We start from the raw sequence: 21,830 nt of genomic DNA, 5'->3' as shown, positions 1-21,830 counted from the left end.
TTAAAGATGGCAACGGCCCCGATACCCGATACCCGACGGGTATTTGATCCATTAGGGGATGGAGATGTAATCATATCTTTACCCGCGGACATCTAAATAGACAATAATCCATCCCGACGGGTATAGCGGGTACGGGAACATTCCCTGTTTACCCGTCCCGTTACCCGTTGGAGAACCCGACTATTTGAGCTGTCATGCGAGTATTAGGCCCAAATCTGAACAATCATATATATTGTTTGTGTGTTCTAGAAACCCTAGTTCAATTTTTCCTCACCATCTCCGCCAGGAGCACAAGCACGCCTGCCTCACGAGCGCTCGTGCCCCTCGCTTCCTCAGTTCGGTCTCTCTGCCACATTTGCTCGTCCTCCTCGCAACCTCGCTCCTTCTGCTCGGCATCTCCGAGACTCCGACACTTATACCCGGGTGAAGAAGAAATGTCTCCGGTTACAAAGCTACGACCCCAAGTGTCCTTGTTTATTGGGTATGCAGTACCCGTCGGGTATCTGTTACCCGACCGCTGCCCGATGGGTACAGGGATGGGCAAGAATCTATACCCGAGACAGTTAACGAGAATGGGGACGAGATAAATTCTCCGTAACGGAGAAGAAAACGTTCCGACGATACCCGACAGGTACATCCAGTTGCCATCCTTATCTGTAGTCTGTACCGAGCCCGGAGCGGTGGAGGCTCTTTCCCTTTGGCACTTTGGCAGGCACGATCCAACTGTCATATCGCCGGGTGATACGCAACGCAAAGATTGCATTGCTGCTCCTGCTCGCTGCCCAGCAACCGAAACTTTTGGTTTTGTGCACGGCCACCAAAAGCAAGAACGGATTCCCAGTAGGTAGCCGATCTTGTCCTTTATTCAAGGATAGAGAGCTGTAGCCTTTGTAGGGCATGGTCCTGGAGTGTGAGGGGCATCCAAAGCATCCATCCAAAAGCTCCGTGCCGAAAGTAACGTGATGGAGCAAAGCCATCGTTGTACTAGTAGTACATTAGTTAGTAACATAACAGGTCACCAGTGACCACAGCAACAACAAAGCGAGTGCCACGAAACCGTACACAAAACCAGGCAAGATTCATTCATTATCAGTAGAGGCCAAGTCAACTGAGCCCGACTTTTGAAGAACACGGGCACCTCAGTATTCACCCCCACGAGCATGCCTATGCCCTTTAGGATGGTTAGTCATCATCAAAACCAACAAACGCAAAAAATGACAGTACAATACCCATACCCCCCCTATACAAGCACTACACACGCAGGCAACAGAGCAGCAGAATGCATACACCCTTTGGCAATTCACAGCCCACCACCCAAGTCGGCAAATATCGTATCACTCGCCAAACCTACCACTAGTGTATTCACAAGCTTCTCAGCGAGATGACAGACGACACGGCTCCCGTCATCATGGTAAACAACAGCGACGGGAGCTGGAGGAACCATCCGGATGCATCCCTTTGGCCTTCCATTGCTGCTCGATGTCGTGGGCGATACTCCTGGCCTCGACCGAGGTCCCCATCAGTCCACGCCGGGTGAATCCAACCGAGTACAGGCCGTTCTCGCCCTTCCACCCGTTCGGAAATGCTTTTCTCGGCAAGCCATCTTTTTCAGAAAATAACTCTCGGTCCTGACCAATTCAAAGCAAAACTCGATTTAGCTATCAAGGATGCATCATAAGAACAGTATCTCACCAATCTATCCACTACAAAAATTGGCAAAAAGGCATGATTATGACTATTTTCTTGTCTAACTTCAAGCTTATTGTTCTAAGTAATTACAATATTTTCATTACATGGTCAGATTTGGATTAAAGGTACCTTCAACCAGAAGGGAACGTTGCTCTTGTAGCCAGTCGCAAGCACAATGGCATCAAACTCATCCAACCCACCATCCGCAAATTCTACCACTCTTCCTGATATCTGTCTTATGGCAGGTCGTACCTGCACGGTTCAATCAATGGGGGAAGATACATGTCAGGACTAAATCAAGACAGAGGTTGATCAGTTGATTCCACTCAACAATCAATCTCTCGTGCTTTGTGCCTCAAATGCGTGAAAACAGACCTTGATATCACCAGACTTAATCTTTGCAAATGTGCCGACGTCAAGAACTGGGGTCTTTCCTGACAGTGACTTGAGCTCAAGAGGACCAAAGGCCGGCCGCTTTAGCCCAAGCTGAGCAGTATCCCCAAGCATGGCCCATGTTATGCACAGTAGAACACGGTCCACAACGTGGACTGGGAGCCACTTGAGCAGCCACATTGACAGACCAAAGGTGGAGTGACCAAGCATCTCCCTGGGCAAGATGTGTACCTGCCAATGATGAACACAATCTTAGCCTGGGCTCATGCACAAAAGGCAACATCTGACTAATGGTTGGATCAGACAATTAATCAGAATAAATATCTGTTCTCCAAATGCTGCTTTCTGCATGCTACAAGTAGCAAAATGATCAGGACCATACTTTCTTTTTCGAAACGCGGGCCTTGGACCAAACTTATTCCCTTATCTCCAACATAGTATAGTATATAATGCAAACACAGATTGCAACTATTTTAATTACACTAAGCTCTTTCAAAGCTGAAAGAGCTGTGAGAAAGGAATGCACCTAGTCGGGAAAGGTAGGTTCTCAAGCCATTTTGTTAATGTTTCTTTTAAAGTGACAAACTTATGCTATACTCTCGTGGTGGTGATGGGGACACATGGCTAGTGCATGCAAACCGTAGTTTTCTCATTAAAGTATAGACGAGAATACACTTTGCACTACCCTTGGGGCAAGAAAAATACTAGCAGGGAGCAATGAAAGAACCAAAACATACATGTGTGTGAAGCACGCACACTGATGGTTAGAGTAGCTGCAAGTACACGCGCATGGCGATGAATCCCAAGAAAGAACTAATGCGAATACAAATAGCAGCCACAGAAGAAGCCTTAAATCTCAAGAATATCTCTTCTTTCCTAAGTGACAACTACCCTGAACTAGCATAACTTAATGCAAATAAAGCTGCTCATGAAAGGTCTTGCTTTTAATGCAACAAAATGATTTTTTTCAGGCTCTAACCCTTCCTCAAGCTCATGAGCTTGTGAAGAGCACAAGTTGCTGATAACTAGCACAGGCTAAACCAGCACTTGTAAACAACCAAAAATAGCAACCAGGGGGCACCTCTTGTTATTTACACCACTATCACTTTACAGAATTAAGAGTAGGAAACAGATATAAGTCACAGAACAGTATAACTAATTAAGAATGCTTAATAACATAGGAAAGAAAAGGAATTGAGAAGTAGAGAGAAGTCACGTACAGCATCTCTTACTACAATATGGGGCTCTGCATCGTGGTTGCAGAGGTCTAGGCACACCTCCATCCCGGAGTTTCCACACCCGACAACGAGAACACGCTTCCCAGTGAATGCACTGCCGCTTTTATATGCACTGGTGTGCATGATTGTTCCCGGGAACTCTTGTAGACCACCAATATCTGGCTGCACAGCCTCAGCATTCTCACCAGTTGCCACAATAAGCCACCGGGATAAATACTCCACCTCCTGTCCCGTTGTGCCAGAAGTCTGCGTCCTCACACGCCATAGCAGAAGCTGTTCATCATACTCTGCGCACACCACTGTGCGATTGTATGTGGGACTTATGCCAAAACTTGCAGCATAGCTCTCCAGGTAGGCTACAAACTGCTGCTTTGAGGGATATATCGGGTAGTTGGCAGGGAAAGGCATGAGAGGAAGCTCACAAAATTTCCGAGGAAGATGAAGGCTGAGACGATCATATGTCTTGAGCTGCCAAAGGGAAGCTATGCAGCTGGAGCGCTCAAGAATAAGGCTGCTGATCCCCTTCTCCTTGAGACATGCAGCAACAGCAAGCCCTGATGGTCCTGCACCAACGATAATTGGACCTGAAACCCAGATGCATGTACATCTCTCAGAGAGAGCGACAGCAGCATCAGCGCTCATTTCCTTGAAGTGGTGGTTTTGGCTGGAACATTTGAAGATAGGATCATGGGCTCTCTTGCCCTCACTTTCACTCCAAGGATCCATGAAGATTCAGGTAGGAAGTAGGCTTCAGTGGGTTTTTCTTGATCTTACTAGCGAGAAACGGATGTGTTGGCTTCAAACTTCATGGTGTACACATAACCAGCCAACTTTGCTGCTTATGAAGGCATGGGCGAGAGAGAAGGATGGGGGAGATATGGGGCGCCCTGTTCGCTTGGCTTATAAGCCGTACTTTTTCAGCCAACAAACAGTATTTTTCTCTCACAACAAATCAGCCAACAGTACTTTCAGCCATGGCTTATCAGCCAAGCGAACAGGGCGGCATATCCGGAAGACACTGTTGTGTGCATCTCCGGAAGACACTGTGAAGACTGATGCGAATGCTTTATAAGAATCATGGTTCTTCTCAAGAGGTCGGTGCCTGGGCAATCTAGTGGGACTCTTTGTTGTTTGATGAGTTAGAAGACAGTAGGGAAATATGAGTAGAGAGGAGGAAGTTCTGAAGGTGTCCGTCTTCTAGAGTTCTATGCACAGCTTTTGAATGCATGGCCTAGCTAAGCTAGTTGTGTGCCCTATATACTCTATGTAGGAGTCTCATTTTGATTCAGATCAAGTACGCCCATCCCAAAATAATATAGAAAGGTGAGTCATGGAGGATCACTTAGTGACTCAGGCAGACGTGTGGCAAGGTCTCACAAAAGAGAACATGCATAGGATATCAGACCCTAGTGACATAGTTTAATCACGGAACTGTACATGAGGTGTAATAGCCCTCAAAAAACAAGCATGAGAATATACTTTTTTTTCATGGCAGGATTTAAGTACATAGTTAATGCTTAAACTGTAACAGCTAAGCCTGCTAAAGCAAAGATGCCTAAAAAGGATAGTAGAAGTTAATATATTAGCCAAAGCAACTGCAACCATTGTGTGCCATGATTTATTCTGCCATACCTAATGCCCCAGCAATGATCTCATGCAGTTAAAGATGAATGATTCTCAGAGAGTTATGTAAGCTACTATGTTATGAAATGTGTGTTCTACTCCTGAAGCTAACCTAGAAGTATCCACAGAACTGTTTGCCTGAGACAATATCCTAGAAGCATCCACGAACAATAAGAACTGGTCAGCATCTGGCACAATTGTAGCTACATCAGTGTCCGGTACCATGAAAATCACTAGCTGAAAACAATGTTTAGGACGATCCTTTGAATTGGGACACTGAATGGCAGCGCCTAGGTAAATCGGAAATTTCAGCATTCTTGAACTTTTTCAATGATTGTTCATGGACTATCTTGTTTCCAACACAGCATCAAGGAATTATTAGACCTAAGTTGCCAGCCGTCAGCAATTCATGTTGTAACACACTATCGTGGCACTGCACCTGACAAATGACCCCCTACAAACCGACTGACTAAGTGCTATACCTAATTTCATTTTTGCATTCAGAAGATCCCTACAAAATAGTGGTGTTCCCAACATCTCTCCTTGGTAGGGCCTAACAATTCAAAATGTCAACTCCAAACAAACAAGAATAACCAGAATTGCCGTTGCACTCAGCCAAAATCCCATGTTCCACTCGAATGAACCAAAATTTGCCCATAACTGAAAGAATCTAATGCAATGATGGACGGTTGAATATTTCAATAAAGTTTCAAATTCAAGACAGGTGTCCTCACTATCTTACTACCTTAACCTACTGCTAATTTGCTTTCCACCTCACCTACTCCTACTCTTGTGCAGCACAGCCAGCTATGTGGTCTCTACTCTAATGGAGATGTAAAGAACATGAAAACATAGGAGGAACTATGTATTTCTAATTTTAATGAGGGTAGTAAGCAGAAGCGAAATTTTCTCATGGGTGAACTATAAATGAGTGGTAATCCGATAAGTTCCAAGGACAAGAAAAGCATTTTTTTAGCTGATCATATAGGTTGATCACAGCTAAAAAGTCAAGCAAAACAGGGCCAGGTGTGCAGCAGGACTGAAACTAATGATGCCATTCTGGTGTGGTGTGCTCTGTTGAGCAACATAGCGATATATATACAATGGGTTCACCATTTACCTAACTTCTTGTATTCTCCACTGACTGATAACCAGACACCATTTTCTTTGTTGCTAGCATTAAGAAGATATACATACAATATGCACACAATACAACTCACACAAACCCAGTTTCCTCCCCAGGAAACCAACGCACCCCTGCTGTGGGGCACAAAAAAATGGGGAACCTAACAAGCTTCCTCAGTGGGTGCAAGCAAATTGTGACCTTTTTGCCCTACATGAGAGCAGTACCCTGCTTGCCACCAATCAGACCCAAATCACTCCTGCTGCACACTCAGCACATGCTACAAGGATCCATCTTCCAATGATGGAGGATCCACTGAGACATAGCTCATGCCTGCCATTCTCCCAGTATACTTGCTCCAGGATTCCCACTAGATTCCTCTGTACCCAGCCCACTACCGTACAATGCGATCTCTTGAGCCATCGCTTTTGGGGATTCTTGCAGTGAGAGCACTCTCAGAATGCTGTTTCCTTTATTTTGGTGAGTAAACAGCTCCAACTACCCTTTCGGTAGGAGTGAATGCTGTTTCAAATGCCATGAATCATCTCACAGACCCAGCATTGTTGCAGGTAGAGCACTACAGGACACAGAATGTAGAAGTATACCCTTCCAACAAGTCAAGGTTGAAACAACAGAAGACTCGGTGCAAGTAGCAGTAAGGGATATCTTCAGCTTCTTCTCAAGTCTGGATGGGGGAGGGCGGGGAAAAGGTGTTAATACTTAAGAGTATACTGGGATATCTCGAAGGGCAAGCCTGGTGCAGTGGTGAGAGCTGTCTCACTGAGTCACCAGGTCGTGAGTTCGAAGCAGCCTCTCCGCAGATTTTGCGGGGGAAGGGCTTGTCTCGGTTTATCCCTTCCCCAGACCCCACTCATGTGGGAGCCTCCGGCACTGGGTCTGCCCTTTTTTTTATACTGGGATATCTCGAGATACGTTAGTTTTGAATTTGTATCAATCCCGGGACAACTGCCTTATCTCTAGGAAATTCTTTTTGCTCTCCAAGATTTGTTATACTCTATATAAAGCATCAATGAGGCTCAACAATATCAAACATGCTACATTATGCCAATCCCTCTAATTTATAACCTTGATTAATCAACAATATGCCATATCATGAAAAAAAATATTGATCTGAGGGTAAGTATTTGTCTAGGCATTAGTTGCTAGTGACATACACAAAGTATAATCATGACTTTAGCTTTGTGATAAGTTAAATTTCTCTAACTTTGACCAAGTTTTAGAAAAATATATTAACATCTACAATACCAAATAAATGCACTATTAAGATATCTTTCATGGTGGATTTAATGAAACTATTTATTTATTTAATGTTTGTAGTGTTGGTGCATTTTTCTATAAAAAATGGTCAAATTTTCACTCAGGACAAAGTTAAAGTGGGCTATAATTTGGAAAGGAGAGAGTAGGACTTAATTGTATCCAGTACAATGGCACATGTATGAAATAAATAATGTGTAAAAAGGTAACATAATAGCATAGTGCCACCTTCATTTACAAATAGTTGTCAAAATAACTGTGATAGAAATCATACCTCACTGCTTAGGACCTTGAATAATTTGAACATGTAATGGGCAGTAACAATTCCTCCCACTCAACACAAAGTTTCAAGCAGTATCCGAGAAAGGCATTTACTTGACCACAACAACAACAACAACATAGCCTTTAAGTCCCAAGCAAGTTGGGGTAGGCTAGAGTTGAAACCCACCAAGGCATTTACTTGGCCATAGGCTGAAAATTGTTACATCATCAAAAAAGAGGCAGCCTGTGCAGAGTTATGAAGGAATGCTTCAATTGATAGCCAGTGTCTGGGACTGAAAAAAGGAAAATCGTACACACCTCAATAGAAGTGGATTCCTTGGGCTGCACTGCTGCAGTGGAAGAGAAAGGAACAGAAATCAACCAATGACAAAGGAGTATACCCATTTAAGGTTTACAAGCAAAATGACAGATGAAAAGTTTTATAGAATGGCAAATTTGAGCAGGCACAAAGAAATTTGTTTCGTAGATTGTCGAATTTAAGGTGTGTACTACATAGGTTCTTTGCAGAAAAGGCAGTTTACGCTGAAAAGGATAATACAGCATTATAGGTTGATGTCACTTCGTCCTTTTCAATTGTGCAGTGTAGAACATTTTACTCCATTTGCACTAAATACATATTTAAAAAATCGATGTTCATTCAGTATAGGCACGTCCCATATAAAATGCAGGGCTACTGAAGCATAATGTTCACTAATGAGAAAATCAGAGGTCGGAACAGTAAAGTCCAGTACATGCCTAAAATTTTCTTCTAGAAAATAGACAGATGAAGCAGAATCCTTATTGTAATTTGTGTTTATCAAGCAAGGAGTACACAACCATATTTTGTGATCCATCATAATGGTGTGAAAATAAAATACTAGAAAAGGTGTCAGTTTTGGGTATCTCGACTGTAAACAAAGAAAAGGGACCAGAGCCACTAACAACACAGAACAAATTTCCTGCTCAGTGCTTTTGCCTGTTGTGTTTTGATAACTGATTGTAGTAATGGCAAAGATGCATGCTCATGTAGCTTGAAATATACAACTACACCTTTTAAGCCTGAGAATCTATCCCATGAAGTAGTCTATTTATATTAAATAACTACAGGCATTTTCCAGCCTCTTTTGTTGCTGATGACTTTTTCAGCCAAAAGCGAATTCATGTTGTAGAATGTTACATAAAGAACAGGTAAACTCTATCAGAAACTAGCCTAAAACTTGACTGCAAATATATAGAAATAGCTATAGGGTAGAATAGGGGGTTATTAAGCAAAAGAGTTTAGATCTCATAACAAGTCCATCTAATGCACTAGAGTATTGTAAAGATTAAAGACTCCTCAGCTTCATTGTCTCACTTATTCTGTATTGTTCATCTAACAATGATTGACTGTGAGAAATATACTTGTTTCTTAAAACAGTAGAGAAGAACACTAATAAATTTATGAAGCATTTGACCAGCAAGGATGCAACTATATTGATTAATGTAGCACTCCGGACCAGCCAATGCGTGGCAGTGATCCAAAAGAACAATGAAATGATTCCCATGGAAATTTTGCGGCCAATGACATTGCGTAAATATTTTTTCTCGAAGCATAACTTGACATATAAAATAGCTGAAAGTAGATTTTTCAGCGGGTTACTTTTGTGTGACTCTAGCTGGACTTGTGCTTCCACATAGTAAAACTGTTTACTGGAGCAGAACTCCCCTACATACAGAACACAGCCATAACTTGCAAGGAACGGTAAACATAGTTTACGGTAATACCAGCAATCATGTTAGCCATGACATATATACACTGAGGTAACACCAAATTCAAGAAACGTAAGTCCTGAATACCATGGCACCTAAAGCGTTAAGTCATTTCTCATGAGTAGTTTATGTCATGCTAAGGAGACAGTGCAAACTAACTGGATATGGAAAAGATTATAAAAAATGGATATGCAAAGGGATAGATAAAGCAGGAAAAGGTGATGAAGTCTGCCTCTCTTGAAAAATAAATACACACCTGTTGGAACAAGTATAAGTAGAAACTACAAAAGTCCCTTGTGTATTAGGGCCCGTTTGGATACATTAGCACTAAAAATTAGCAGCTAAAATTAATACTAGTGGATCAAAACAGACCTGCTAATTATTAGCTAGGGGGCTGCTAACTATTAGTTCCATTAGCTGGTTTGGAGTTGCTAATAGGTGCTAATTGTTCAAATGCACCTTCAACTCACTATCCAACCACCTATTAACAGGTGGATCCAAACGGCCTCCTACTAAAAATTAGCTAGCTAAAAAATAGCAGCTATTAGCTATTAGCTAGCTAATTTTTAGTGCTGATGGATCCAAACAGGCCCTTAATCAAATTGTACTTGTAAGGGCAAGATTATTGCACATGCGTAAGTTAATGCACGAATATAATAATATTGGAATCTTTGGTTATGGGTATCATTAACACGAATTAGTAAGAAAGTTAAAGAACCATATTCCACATTGCATACACCTTTTTTCTTTATGGAAAAGGCGAATATGACAAATAGTATGCATTTCAGATTTAACAAAGTGATATAATTAGCTCGATTCAATGTCCTTGCATCTATCATATGAATAAAAAATTGCTTGAATGCAATTCTATTGTTTCAAGTTACAAATTTGAAGACTCTAGAATGCTCCGTCAGTTTATCTTAGCAAGTTAGCAACTGCTATTTGAAAATGGGAAGTACCTTTACTTTCAGAAAGGCCTAAGCAGAATATTTCTACTTGAGTGGCAAAGTGACAATAGTCAACTTACAAGGGTAAGCGATGCTACATAAGGAGTTCAAGAATTGCTGGAGATAACAATAGGTAGGCACTGGATTCCTTGGAGGATGTTCAGAGAGTGTGCACGCATGGCATATTTATAGATTTCAATAAGTAACAGGTGCACTTTGCGGAATGAAAAAATAGAACTTGACTAGTATTGCATGGGCTGTGTGCCTTTCAATACAATTCCACTATGCAGGTATATAAATAGCATAAAGACTAAAGACAAAATGGACCACATTCTGAGGGCAGTGTCAAACCATAAAGCATGAAGTCATGTATCAGAAACGTAGAAATTTCATGAGCTTGAAAGCACACTTGTCAAATTAAAGATGCAAACATTACTTTAGTTCATTTGTCAGCATAGCAATCTCACTTGCTAGAGTTTTTTTTTTTAAAACGCAAATGGCAGGAGCTCTGCCTCTCAATTAAGGGGAAAAGAAATTATGTACAGGGTGGATTTTAGTTCAAAATAAAGACAGCCACACCAAGGCGAGCAAAAACACAATAAGTAGAAGGAACTAAGGGGGCTGCACCAATCTCAATTGCTAGAGTGGTTTCAACATAAGAGGTTCATTTAAATCCTCAACATGGTAAGTTTGAAAGTTGGCAAAAATATCACTAGAAATTGGTGCGTGCCTTGTGCGCCCTACCAGCCAAACTATGGCAGCTGCAGAAAACTCTTCAGTTTGGATGAAAAAAAAAGCAAAGATTGCAGAAAATTATAATTGTAAATAGAGAAAGAAGACGTGTTATGACCGGCGTGGGCTATTCACGCCGCAAGCCCGCTAGTGGCTAGGAGCCTAAAAGCCCGTATTTATCTTGATTGCCATATTATTAGAATATTTATTAGAATATTTCCTATTTTAGTTGAGAGACATATAAATACTTGTAAACATTATTGAGATGGCAGGCAGAAACATATTGTTTCCGGCTTCCTGAAGGGAGCCGGGAGTCCAACCCTAGCCGCCACCTCGTTCTTCCTCCTCTCACGATCGCTGGCTCCTCGCCGCCGATCAGCCTTCAAACCACGCCCACCGATCGTCCACACGTACAACCTCCGATCGGTGAGGGGCAGAGAGCAGCAGCATATCAACCTGGTATCAGAGATCTCTGGTTCGATCATGTCCACTCGTCGTCCTCCGCCGTGGGCGTCATGACGAATGAGCAGTTGACGGCGGCGATCCTTGACCTCGGCAAGATGGTGGCCGGGATTCATGGGTTCCTGCTGGGGCCGCAGCCGAACCCGTCGCCGACGTCCCAACAGCAGTTGCTGCCGCCACCGCTTCCGGCTTGGATCGCCGGTTTGCGGCCAGTCGTCCCTACAGCAGCAGCCTTGCAGCTCACGGAGAGGAAGGCGATTGCGCGGGCAAGTGCCTGCCAGGTGTTTGCGGCGGTGCGGCTGCAGGCTGCGGCGCGTGGCCTCCTAGCACGCCGGCGGCTGTAGAAGATGCGTTCACCTATGCACGAGGAGACCTTGGCGGCGGTCGACCTCAGCATAGGGGAGCGCGACCTAGCATGGTCGGTCGACCTCGCCTGGTTGGATGGCCGCCAGCAACCGCACCAACCTGCTGTTGTCTTCAGGCGCAAGCATGGTGTTTTTTCCGTGGGCGGCGAACTCCAACTCTGCGGCACCGGCGATATGGGAGCAGCTTTCCTCCTTGTCACCGGCGGGAACGCACTGCCTAGCACCATCGCATTCCGCCACCGTTCGCCACGAGCATGTCTCCGCTGGTTGCTGTTGCCATTAATTCTAGGTGGCCATACCCGTGCACCCCTCTCGTTCCGATGGTCTCCATGGGATCCAGGTGGCTACACACGTGCTGGTCCAGCAAGCGGAGGGTGCCCGCCGTATCTTCAGGAGTCAAAAATAAAGAGTCGTAGTCTTCTTCAGGTCAATAAAATAAGCCGAGATGTAAAAGGCTTATTTTTAGGTGTTCGGTTTGTGTCTAGTGGAGGCATCGTTAGTGTCATCGTTAGATTGCAGCTCGAGGACGAGCTGCATGTCCAGGTGGGGTGTAGTGTTAGAGGAGTCAAGGGCCTATTGGGCCTTAGCCCATTAGGGTTAATTAGTCGCTTGCTTAGGGGCCAAGTCAGACCTCTCTATATAATGAGAGATGTATCAATCTAGAATCAAGCAAGAGAGAAGGGATTTCTTTCTAATCTCTTGCTTAATTCTAGATTGATACATCTCCTCTCATTATATAGAGAGGTCTGACTTGGCCCCTAAGCAAGCGACTAATTAACCCTAATGGGCTAAGGCCCAATAGGCCCTTGACCGCGGCAGCACCCCCTCCGCAGCGCGGCGCCCGCCCTCCCCCGCGGCCAGCCTTTCCCCCACGCCAACAGGGGGCGGCTGCGGCCGGGGCCCCGGCTGGCGCACCAGCGCTGCCTGCGCTGCCCGCCGCCGCCGCTGCAGCACCGGGCGCAGCAGCCCCGGCGGCACCCGTGCGGCCGTACCGTCGCCTCTCGCCGGCTGAGATGCAGGAACGCCGTCGTCAGGGCCTCTGCTACAACTGCGACGAGCAGTACGTGCGTGGGCACGTGTGCCCCCGCCTGTTCTTCCTGGAGGCGGACGACTTCCTCAACGACGACGTGGAGGGGGCAGCCGACGACGCAGCCGCGGCCTTGCCCGAAGACGCCACCGCCGCAGCGGATGCTCACGCTCACGCTCTTGTGGTTTCTGTACACGCTCTTGCAGGCATCAGGACGTTCCACACTATGCTCCTGCCCGTGACGATCAAGGGCGAGCGCCTCCTCGCCCTCCTGGACACCTGCTCCACCCACACCTTCCTCCAGGGCGCAGTCATGCGGCGCCTTGGTCTCGCTCCTCAGGGGGGCGACCAGCTTCGCATTACGGTGGCCAACGGCGAGCGCGTGCCGTGTGAAGGCATCGCACGCGACGTGCCCGTCAACATCTACGGGGCGCCTTTCTCCATCACCTGCGTCGGCCTCACGCTCGGCTGTTTCGACTTCATCCTCGGCGTCGACTTCCTTGGCACGCTGGGCCCCCTCACCTGGGACTTCGAGGGGCTCACCGTGTCCTTCCTGCATGAGGGCCGCCGCGTCACGTGGCGGTGTGTGGGCGCCCCGGGCGCGCCCTCCTAGCAGCGGTCGCTTCGGACCCGCACCACCCGCTGCTGGACGAGCTCCTACTTCAGCACGACGCCGTCTTCGACACACCGCGCGGCCTTCCACCAGCCCGCCCCTACGACCACCGCATACACCTGCTGCCCAGGACCGCGCCGGTGGCAGTGCAGCCGTACCGGTACCCTCAGTTGCAGAAGGACGAGCTCGAGCGGCAGTGCGCCGCCATGCTGGAGCAGGGCATCATCCGCCCCAGTACTTCTCCGTTCTCAGCACCCGTGCTCCTCGTCAAGAAGGCGGATGGGTCGTGGCGCTTCTGCATCGACTACCGCGCGCTCAACGACCGTACGTCCAAGGACAAGTTCCCGATCCCGGTGGTTGACGAGCTCCTCGACGAGCTCCACGGGGCCAAGTACTTCACCAAGCTCGACCTCCGCTCGGGGTACCACCAGGTGCGCATGCACCCGGCGGACATCGAGAAGACGGCGTTCCGCACCCACCACGGCCACTTCGAGTTCTTGGTGATGCCGTTTGGGCTCTCCAACGCCCCTGCGACATTTCAGGCGTTGATGAACGATGTGCTCCGCCCCTTCCTCCGCAGGTTCGTGCTGGTTTTCTTCGACGACATTTTGATCTACAGCACGTCGTGGTCTGAGCACCTGCAGCATGTCGGCCTCGTCTTCACCGCCCTACGAGCCCACGGCCTCTTTCTAAAGAGGTCGAAGTGCTCCTTCGGGGCCCTCTCCGTCACCTACCTCGGCCACGTCATCAACGCCGACGGCGTCGCCATGGACAGCGACAAGGTGGCCGCGGTCGCCTCGTGGCCGCTATCGCGCTCTCCACGCGGGGTGCGTGGCTTCCTGGGCCTCGCCAGCTACTACAGGAAGTTCATCCGCGACTTCGGCTCCATCGCGGCACCACTCACACGTCTCCTGCGGAAGGAGGCGTTCGTTTGGACGGCGGAGGCGGATGAGGCCTTCGCTGCCCTGAAGCGGGCGCTCTCGTCGGCGCCGGTTCTACAGATGCCCGACTTCGAGCGCCAGTTCGTGGTCGACTGCGACGCGTCCGGCACCGGCTTTGGCGCCGTTCTACACTTGGGGGGGGACCCCTGGCTTTCTTCAGTCGACCCTTCGCTGCCCGCCATGTCAAGCTGGCGGCCTACGAGTGCGAGCTCATCGGGCTGGTGCAAGCCGTCCGGCACTGGCGCCCGTACTTGTGGGGGCGTCGGTTCCTCGTCCGCACCGACCACTACAGCCTGAAGTTCCTCCTGGACCAGCGGCTGTCCACCGTGCCTCAGCACCAGTGGCTCAGCAAGCTGTTCGGGTTCGATTTCACCGTCGAGTACCGCCCCGGGCGGCTCAACTCGGCGGCCGATGCGCTGTCCCGCCGCGACGAGGAGACTGCGGCGCTTTGTGCCCTCTCGGGGCCCTCCTTCGACCTCTACGCCGACATTCGCCGCGCCACCGCGGCTGACCCGGTCGTGCGCGACCTGCTGCAGCAGCTGGAGGTTGCGTCTCTGGGCGAGCCGTGGGCAGCCGCCGACGGTTTCCTCCTCCACGGCAAGCGCATCTACGTGCCTGCAACCGACGACTTGCGCCACCAGGTGGTGAACCTGGCTCACTCGGCTGGACACGAGGGGGTCCAGAAAACCCTTGTGCGCCTCCGCGTGGATTTCTACATCCCCGGCGACCGCCAGCTGGTGCACGACTTCGTCCGCTCCTGCGACGTGTGCCAGCGGAACAAGACGCCGACCACACAGCCGGCCGGCCTCCTTCAGCCTTTGGACGTTCCGTCGCAGGTCTGGGCGGATATCTCCATGGACTTCATCGAGGGGCTGCCGAAGGTGCACGGCAAGTCTGTGGTCCTGACGATGGTGGACCGCTTCTCGAAGTACGCCCACTTCATCGCGCTCAGCCACCCCTACACCGCCGCCTCCGTCGCCCGTGCCTTCTTCGACGGGATCGTGCGCCTGCACGATTTCCCCAGCTCCATCGTCAGCGATCGCGACCCAGTCTTCACCAGCAATCTCTGGCGCGATCTCTTTAAATGTGCAGGTGTCAAGCAGCGGCTCAGTACGGCCTTTCACCCCCAGACGTACGGCCAGTCCAAGGTCGTCAACAAGATCATCGCGATGTACTTGCGCTGTGCGACAGGTGATCGGCCTCGCTCGTGGGTCGACTGGCTCTCCTGGGCGGAGTACTGCTACAACACCTCGTACCACACAACGCTCCGAGCGTCGCCGTTCGAGGTTGTGTACGGCCGACCCCCGCCACCCCTCCTGCCACACCACGCCGGGGCGGCCCAGACAGAGGCGGTGGACGCCATGCTGTGGGACCACGACACGTTCCTGGAGGAGGTTTGCGAGCGTCTTCTTCAGGCCCAGCAGTACGCCAAGCGCCACTACGATGAGCACCATCGCGCGGTGGAGTTCGACGTGGGCGCATGGGTGCTGCTCCGACTTCTCCATCGACCCACCCATGCGCTCGCTTCGCCGTCCAAGGGCAAGTTGCGCCCACGCTACGCCGGGCCGTTCCAGATCGTCGAGCGCATCGGGCAGGTGGCTTATCGTCTCCGACTCCCCGCAGACGCGCGCCTGCATGACGTTTTCCATGTGGGGCTGTTAAAGCCTTACAACTACGCCGGCTCGCCACCATCAACACCGGCCGTGCTGCCACCGGTTCAGGACGGGCGACTGCTGCCAGCCCCTGCGCAGGTCCTGCGCGCCCAGCTCCGTCGCGGCGTGTGGCGCATCCTCGTCAAGTGGCAAGGCCTTTCGGAGGACGACGCCACCTGGGAGCACCTGGACGACTTCAAGACTCTCTACCCGGATGTGCAGCTCGAGGATGAGCTGTTTGCCGAGGCGGGGAGAGATGTTATGACCGGCGTGGGCTATTCACGCCGCAAGCCCGCTAGTGGCTAGGAGCCTAAAAGCCCATATTTATCTTGATTGCCATATTATTAGAATATTTATTAGAATATTTCCTATTTTAGTTGAGAGACATAAATACTTGTAAACATTATTGAGATGGCAAGCAGAAACATATTGTTTCCGGCTTCCTGAAGGGAGCCGGGAGTCCAACCCTAGCCGCCACCTCGTTCTTCCTCCTCTCACGATCGCTGGCTCCTCGCCGCCGATCAGCCTTCAAACCACGCCCACCGATCGTCCACACGTACAACCTCCGATCGGTGAGGGGCAGAGAGCAGCAGCATATCAAGACGTTTCTCTTGGTTCAGTACATATATCACCATTGTTGTTAACCGGATCTGACACATTAAAGGGCGTACCCAGTGTAGAGAGCTCCCGCTCTGTGCGGGGTCTGGGGAAGGGTGTTAGTGGCAAGCCTTACCCTCGCCTGTGCAATGCGAGGAGACCGCGACTCGAACCCGGGACCTTCCGGTCACAGGCGGTAAGACTCTACCGCTTGCACCAGGCCCGCCCTTCCCGGATCTGACACATTACAACTAAGAAATGTAAAGTTATATATGTAGAGTTATTTAGACAGGTATGCTACATAAGAGAAGGAACAGCAGGCCATATTGCACATATGGTTAGAAAGTACTGCCTCCGTCCCAAAAAAATTGTAATTCTCACTTTTCAATGAGTCAAACGATTTGAAGTTTGACCAAATCTATACAAAAATGTGCTAATATTTATGATACTGAATAAGTACCAGGGTGGGCGAAACTCCTATGGAACCATTCAAAATTCACAAGCTTTCACAATCCTATTCGGATCTTGCGAGACTGGAATAGGAAACGAAAGTCATCCTGAAAGATGCTAGGAGCTTCTTCCCCACATATATCCATCCTAAGCTGGAACTGGCTACCCAACTGGCCGGATTCCAAATTCTCTTGCTCGGCTTCCATGATTGGGACATCGAGGATGGCCACGTGAGAGAGAGATTTCAAATTTGATTAATTATAGAATATATTTCATAGTATTGGAACATAGGATTGCAAAAGCATAGGAATAAGAAAAACATAGGAATTTTGCATGAATACAATTGCAAAACAGAGGATAAAAAAAATACAGGAAAATATTCAAGGTAGGTGCTTGGATGGGTATAGGAAATTCATAGGAATAGGAATTGTATAATCTCCCGTGGTGTGATGTGATGCTTGTCTTCTAGCTCTTATTTCTTTGTAATATCATTGATCTGGCTCTTGATTGGCCTCGTTCCTACGCAAGCCACAGAAACAAAGATGTAGGAGTGGATATTTATTTCCTGTACTTTTCCTATGAAATCAGCTGCTCAGGAATGTTTCCTTCAAATTTCCTACGGTTCAATCCTAGGAGCCAAAGGGTGCTACAGTGTTGAATCCTATAGAAAAGGAAATCCTCCATTTTTCCCATGGAATTCCTGTAAACCAAAGGAGGCCTAAACCTATTTGGAAACATAAATGTTGATATTGTTTTCTATAAATTCAGCCAAACTTAAGATAGTTGATTTTGGCCACATCTAGAATTGCATCATTTTTGGACGGATGTAGCAATAGACATTGTTCGTTTCAGCTAGTAAGCTAGCAGCCTTAGCACGGTACAGCCCATTTGGTTTTTTTCTAGCCATATATCATGCATGATCAGAATTCTTAAGTATGAAATGTTTTATCCGGTATTCTGTAACACTGATCTAAATTTACATTCATGGTACTAAAGCAGATCCATGATTATAATATGAAAAGAAATCACCCATAATGAGGAGCCATATGTCACAAAGAAGTTCACAAAAGTGCCTAGTCAACTAAAACAACAACAGTTTTCTTCAATGCCAAATGTCAAATGAACATGTGAAGGGGTGGCCACGGCTGTTTCTACCTGCTCACAAAGTTTGTGGTCCTCTGCCACTAAAAGGTGAATCTGTGAATGCTGAAGGGCCGGTGGATGGAGCACTGCGGTCTGCATTGGTGATCAACAACAATGTTAATGCCTAATTAATTGATTTACAATTCAGTTAGATATAAATGAAATTACTACCTTGTTTAGACTTTGCTCCAATACACATCTGTCTTGCTCATGTTGCTAGGAAACATGGTAGATTCAGAAGTATGTGCATTGCACGTCCCTCTCCATACCAAAATATGTAGTTGACTAAAACAGCAGCAGGCTCTTCTAAAGCAAACGGCAAGTACTGACCAACGGGCGATCATACACAAAAGGGCTTTCCCCAACAGATGGAGACAAAAAGGTGGGTTCTTGTGGTTAAGCATTTTTTGCTTTCTCTGTGCAAGGGAAAAATTATTAGAGATGCATGACAAAGTATGCATAACCAACTAAGAAATGTTACCAAGTGACAGCAGTTTTCAGAGCCTAAATGGAAAGGCTTAGTGACTGCAAATGCACTACATGGTAGTAAGTTAATTTCTATTCGGCATGATGTGTATAGCTAGTTTTATTTGGTTAGGTGGATGGTTAGTTAGCACTGAGATACTATAAATCAAGTACTAAAAGATTTGGAGCCTACTTGTCCCATGGCATTATCCAGTATTTATCTGACAAAATGAGCAAACAAACTAATTGAATCAGCATATTTTTTCCATGGCTAAACATAACTTGTCACTTGGCAGAGCAAAATACATGAAACTCAGCCTTGCATGTAGTGTGAAATATATTAAGGTAAGTCTGAAATAAAGATCATTGTATTTTGCTTTGCCAAGTGTTGTAGACAATCTACTTGTTACCTCACATGCAGATCAGTTCTAGTGGAAGAAAGAAGCAACTCAGATTGGGTTTCTGATTAAGTTGCATCTCTGTAAGCACCACAAATGGTGAAGAACATCATGGGCAGCACATCTAAAAGGCAAATCAACAACAATATAATAGTTTGGTAGGGCAGTTGGGATCTAAAGAGCATTAGAAGGAGCTTGCATCAAATATAAGGGCACCATTGGCGGATCAATGCATGAAAGAAAATAGCTGAAAGGGGAAAAAATGTGTAGCATGGTGGAGTAGCATCCTATGAACCATGTTTTTCAGTTCTGCAACATGTTGAAATGTTATGCAAGCTCTACAAGTTTAATAAAGCAGGGAGGTAGAGCTGATCACCGGTGTACTTTTCATGGTTTATGCATGCATCTATCGGTTTTACACTTTCATAACTCTGAAGATCTATTAAAACAAATATAGACTGGGGAAAAACATAATAAGTGAAACCTAAATAAACAGAAACTCTTGATCAGACAACTGAATCTGAGTTATGCAAATGTCGAACAAATATTGTAAGACCTGTTGAACTTGGATCACAGTACAGTGCCACTATACTACACGAGTGGAAACTGACAGTTTCTCCAGACAAAATTGCTCTCCAGTTCAATATAGCAGAATCGTTGCACCACATGACTCTATGCTGCTTTGCAATGCTTTTCCTTTTGAAAAGATGTTTTGTAATTAATCTTCCAGGCTCCTGCTTATTGCAAAATATGCTACACTTCACTTGAAGTTGAAATAGATCATTCTCAGCTCACCAACTAACTCAACAGTATGGCAAAACTCAATAAATGATGTGTCTAAATTTGTGCAGATAAGAAAAGGTTTCCTTTGGAGAACTTGGAAAGCAGACATATAGATCTATACTAGTTATTGCATTATTGTAAAATTCCTAGATAAGTTTCTACATCAATGCACAACAATGTTTATTTGTCTCAAAATCTACATAAACCCTAGCACATTCTTCATTATTTGTAGAGCACAACAAGCTAAAGTTTGCAACTTTGTGCACCAATGGCTGGGAAATCCTCCATGTCTTGAATCTGCAGTGGAGGGCTCGAGGTCGAGGCAGGATCACAGGAGGTCGGCGACGAGTCGAGGAGGTGCAGACCTCGAGGCAGAAGGGCGGAGAAGAGCCTAAGTCAGCGAACCGAGGCACGCCACCACGCCGACAGCTGAGAGTGCCCGAGGTGGGAGAGGGCCGCCCGGATCCGATTCGCGCATGGACAGGAAGGAGGTCACCGGTCGCCGTTCAGGGAGACCCTCTCCCCCGTGCGCTACTCGCCGGCACCGCTCAAACATCGCCTCTCTGTCTCCTCGTAGGTTTTTTTTTTTTTTTGACAAAGACTCCTCGTAGTTTTCTTTTCTTTTTCTTTTTTTGATTTGAAGGCTCGGTAGCGCTAGCGCCATCCCTCACCATAGGAGCGAAGCATGCGACTCATGCCTGGGCCGTAGTCCGAGCCTGTGGGCTGGCACGACATGGCACGAATGGCTCATCGAGCCTTGCCTTCAAGGGGCCCGAGCTGTGTTGAGCCGTGCCTTCAACGGGCCTGGGCCGTGTCGTGCCGTGCCACCCATTTGTTCTATCTATAATTTAGTGTATCCAAACCTTATTTATATAGACGTTTAAAATGACACATTGATTTAGTCCAAGGGCTTGTATCTAGACTATTGTAATAATAATAATAACCTTATTTATGTAGTGTAACGTTTCCTATAGATTCATAATCGGTTAAAAATGGATGTCCGTGATAATTGAGATCTAGGACTATCACAGAGGAGGTTAAAAGAATCAAAATATCGGTTTTAAAATTCGGGTCTAAGACCATTGGAAATGCTAGTTCATGTGGATCCATACGAAAATGCATAAAAAAAGTCAGGGCATTCACTCTTCTCAGTATTCAATTATTCATAGATCATAGAGGCCGTGTTTTTCTCTCGCGGTGTTGCCGGTACGTGGAGCCGTCGATCGAGGCGAGGAGGCCCCGCGCCGCGCATCGATCGCCATGTGTTGGACACTGAAGTGGAGCGAGCTTCGTGCCCGGCTTCCTTGCGGGTCCACGAGCAGATCTCGAGGGGGAAATTTCGCCCGGGCCCGCCGCCGCCAGGACAGCTCTGCTCTCGTGGTCGATCGACGACCGCGGTCGCCCTCGGCCCGCTGCGGAAGAATCTTTGCTGGGGGACGGGCCTTCATGTTGGCGTTTGCTGAGACATGCATCCGCACGTCCGCGAGTTCCGAGGCCATATTTTTTGTGCTCTACGGCGAGGTCTAGAAGTGTTTAGCTGTTCCCACCGCCGTAGACGCGTGCCACTACTATAATCCCGGCCAATTAGACGCGCAAAGTGAAGCAGCGGTTTCACACTGTCGATGTTTCTTTGTTTCTATACTTGTAACTCAGTGTGTATGCTATCACATGCATGCTGGTACATCCAGTGCTAAGATCCCAGTAGACTACTGTATTATGTTCATGGAGTCTTGCCTACGTACCTTGGCTATCGCGTGAAAGTGGTATACGGAGGGGGCAGTGTGCTCATGTCGTAGGATGGGCGATCACCGATCAGTGCATGTGCATGGGTATGATTGCTGTACCTTGGTCGCCACTAGCTAGTTGTAGGTTCAGGTTGTGCACCTTTGGAGGCGAGAGCGAGA

General features: G+C 47.4%; 1 protein-coding gene across 1 annotated transcript; it reads right to left on the bottom strand.

The window, feature by feature from the left end:
- Positions 1–1,058: 1,058 nt before the first annotated feature.
- On the bottom strand, positions 1,059–20,535 carry LOC136450418 (indole-3-pyruvate monooxygenase YUCCA2-like). The gene is given in 9 exon segments (XM_066450841.1): positions 1,059–1,438; positions 1,440–1,628; positions 1,819–1,941; positions 2,065–2,313; positions 3,303–4,726; positions 7,616–7,846; positions 7,921–7,952; positions 18,293–18,373; positions 18,452–20,535. Coding segments are annotated over 5 exon segments (1,443 nt in total). The 5' UTR covers positions 4,047–4,726; positions 7,616–7,846; positions 7,921–7,952; positions 18,293–18,373; positions 18,452–20,535; the 3' UTR covers positions 1,059–1,300.
- Positions 20,536–21,830: the final 1,295 nt, after the last annotated feature.

Source organism: Miscanthus floridulus, chromosome 5, assembly GCF_019320115.1.
Source record: "Miscanthus floridulus cultivar M001 chromosome 5, ASM1932011v1, whole genome shotgun sequence".
NCBI classification, from domain to species: Eukaryota; Viridiplantae; Streptophyta; class Magnoliopsida; order Poales; family Poaceae; genus Miscanthus; species Miscanthus floridulus.
Note: the sequence above shows the minus strand (reverse complement) of the source record. Positions and strands in the feature narration are given on the sequence as shown.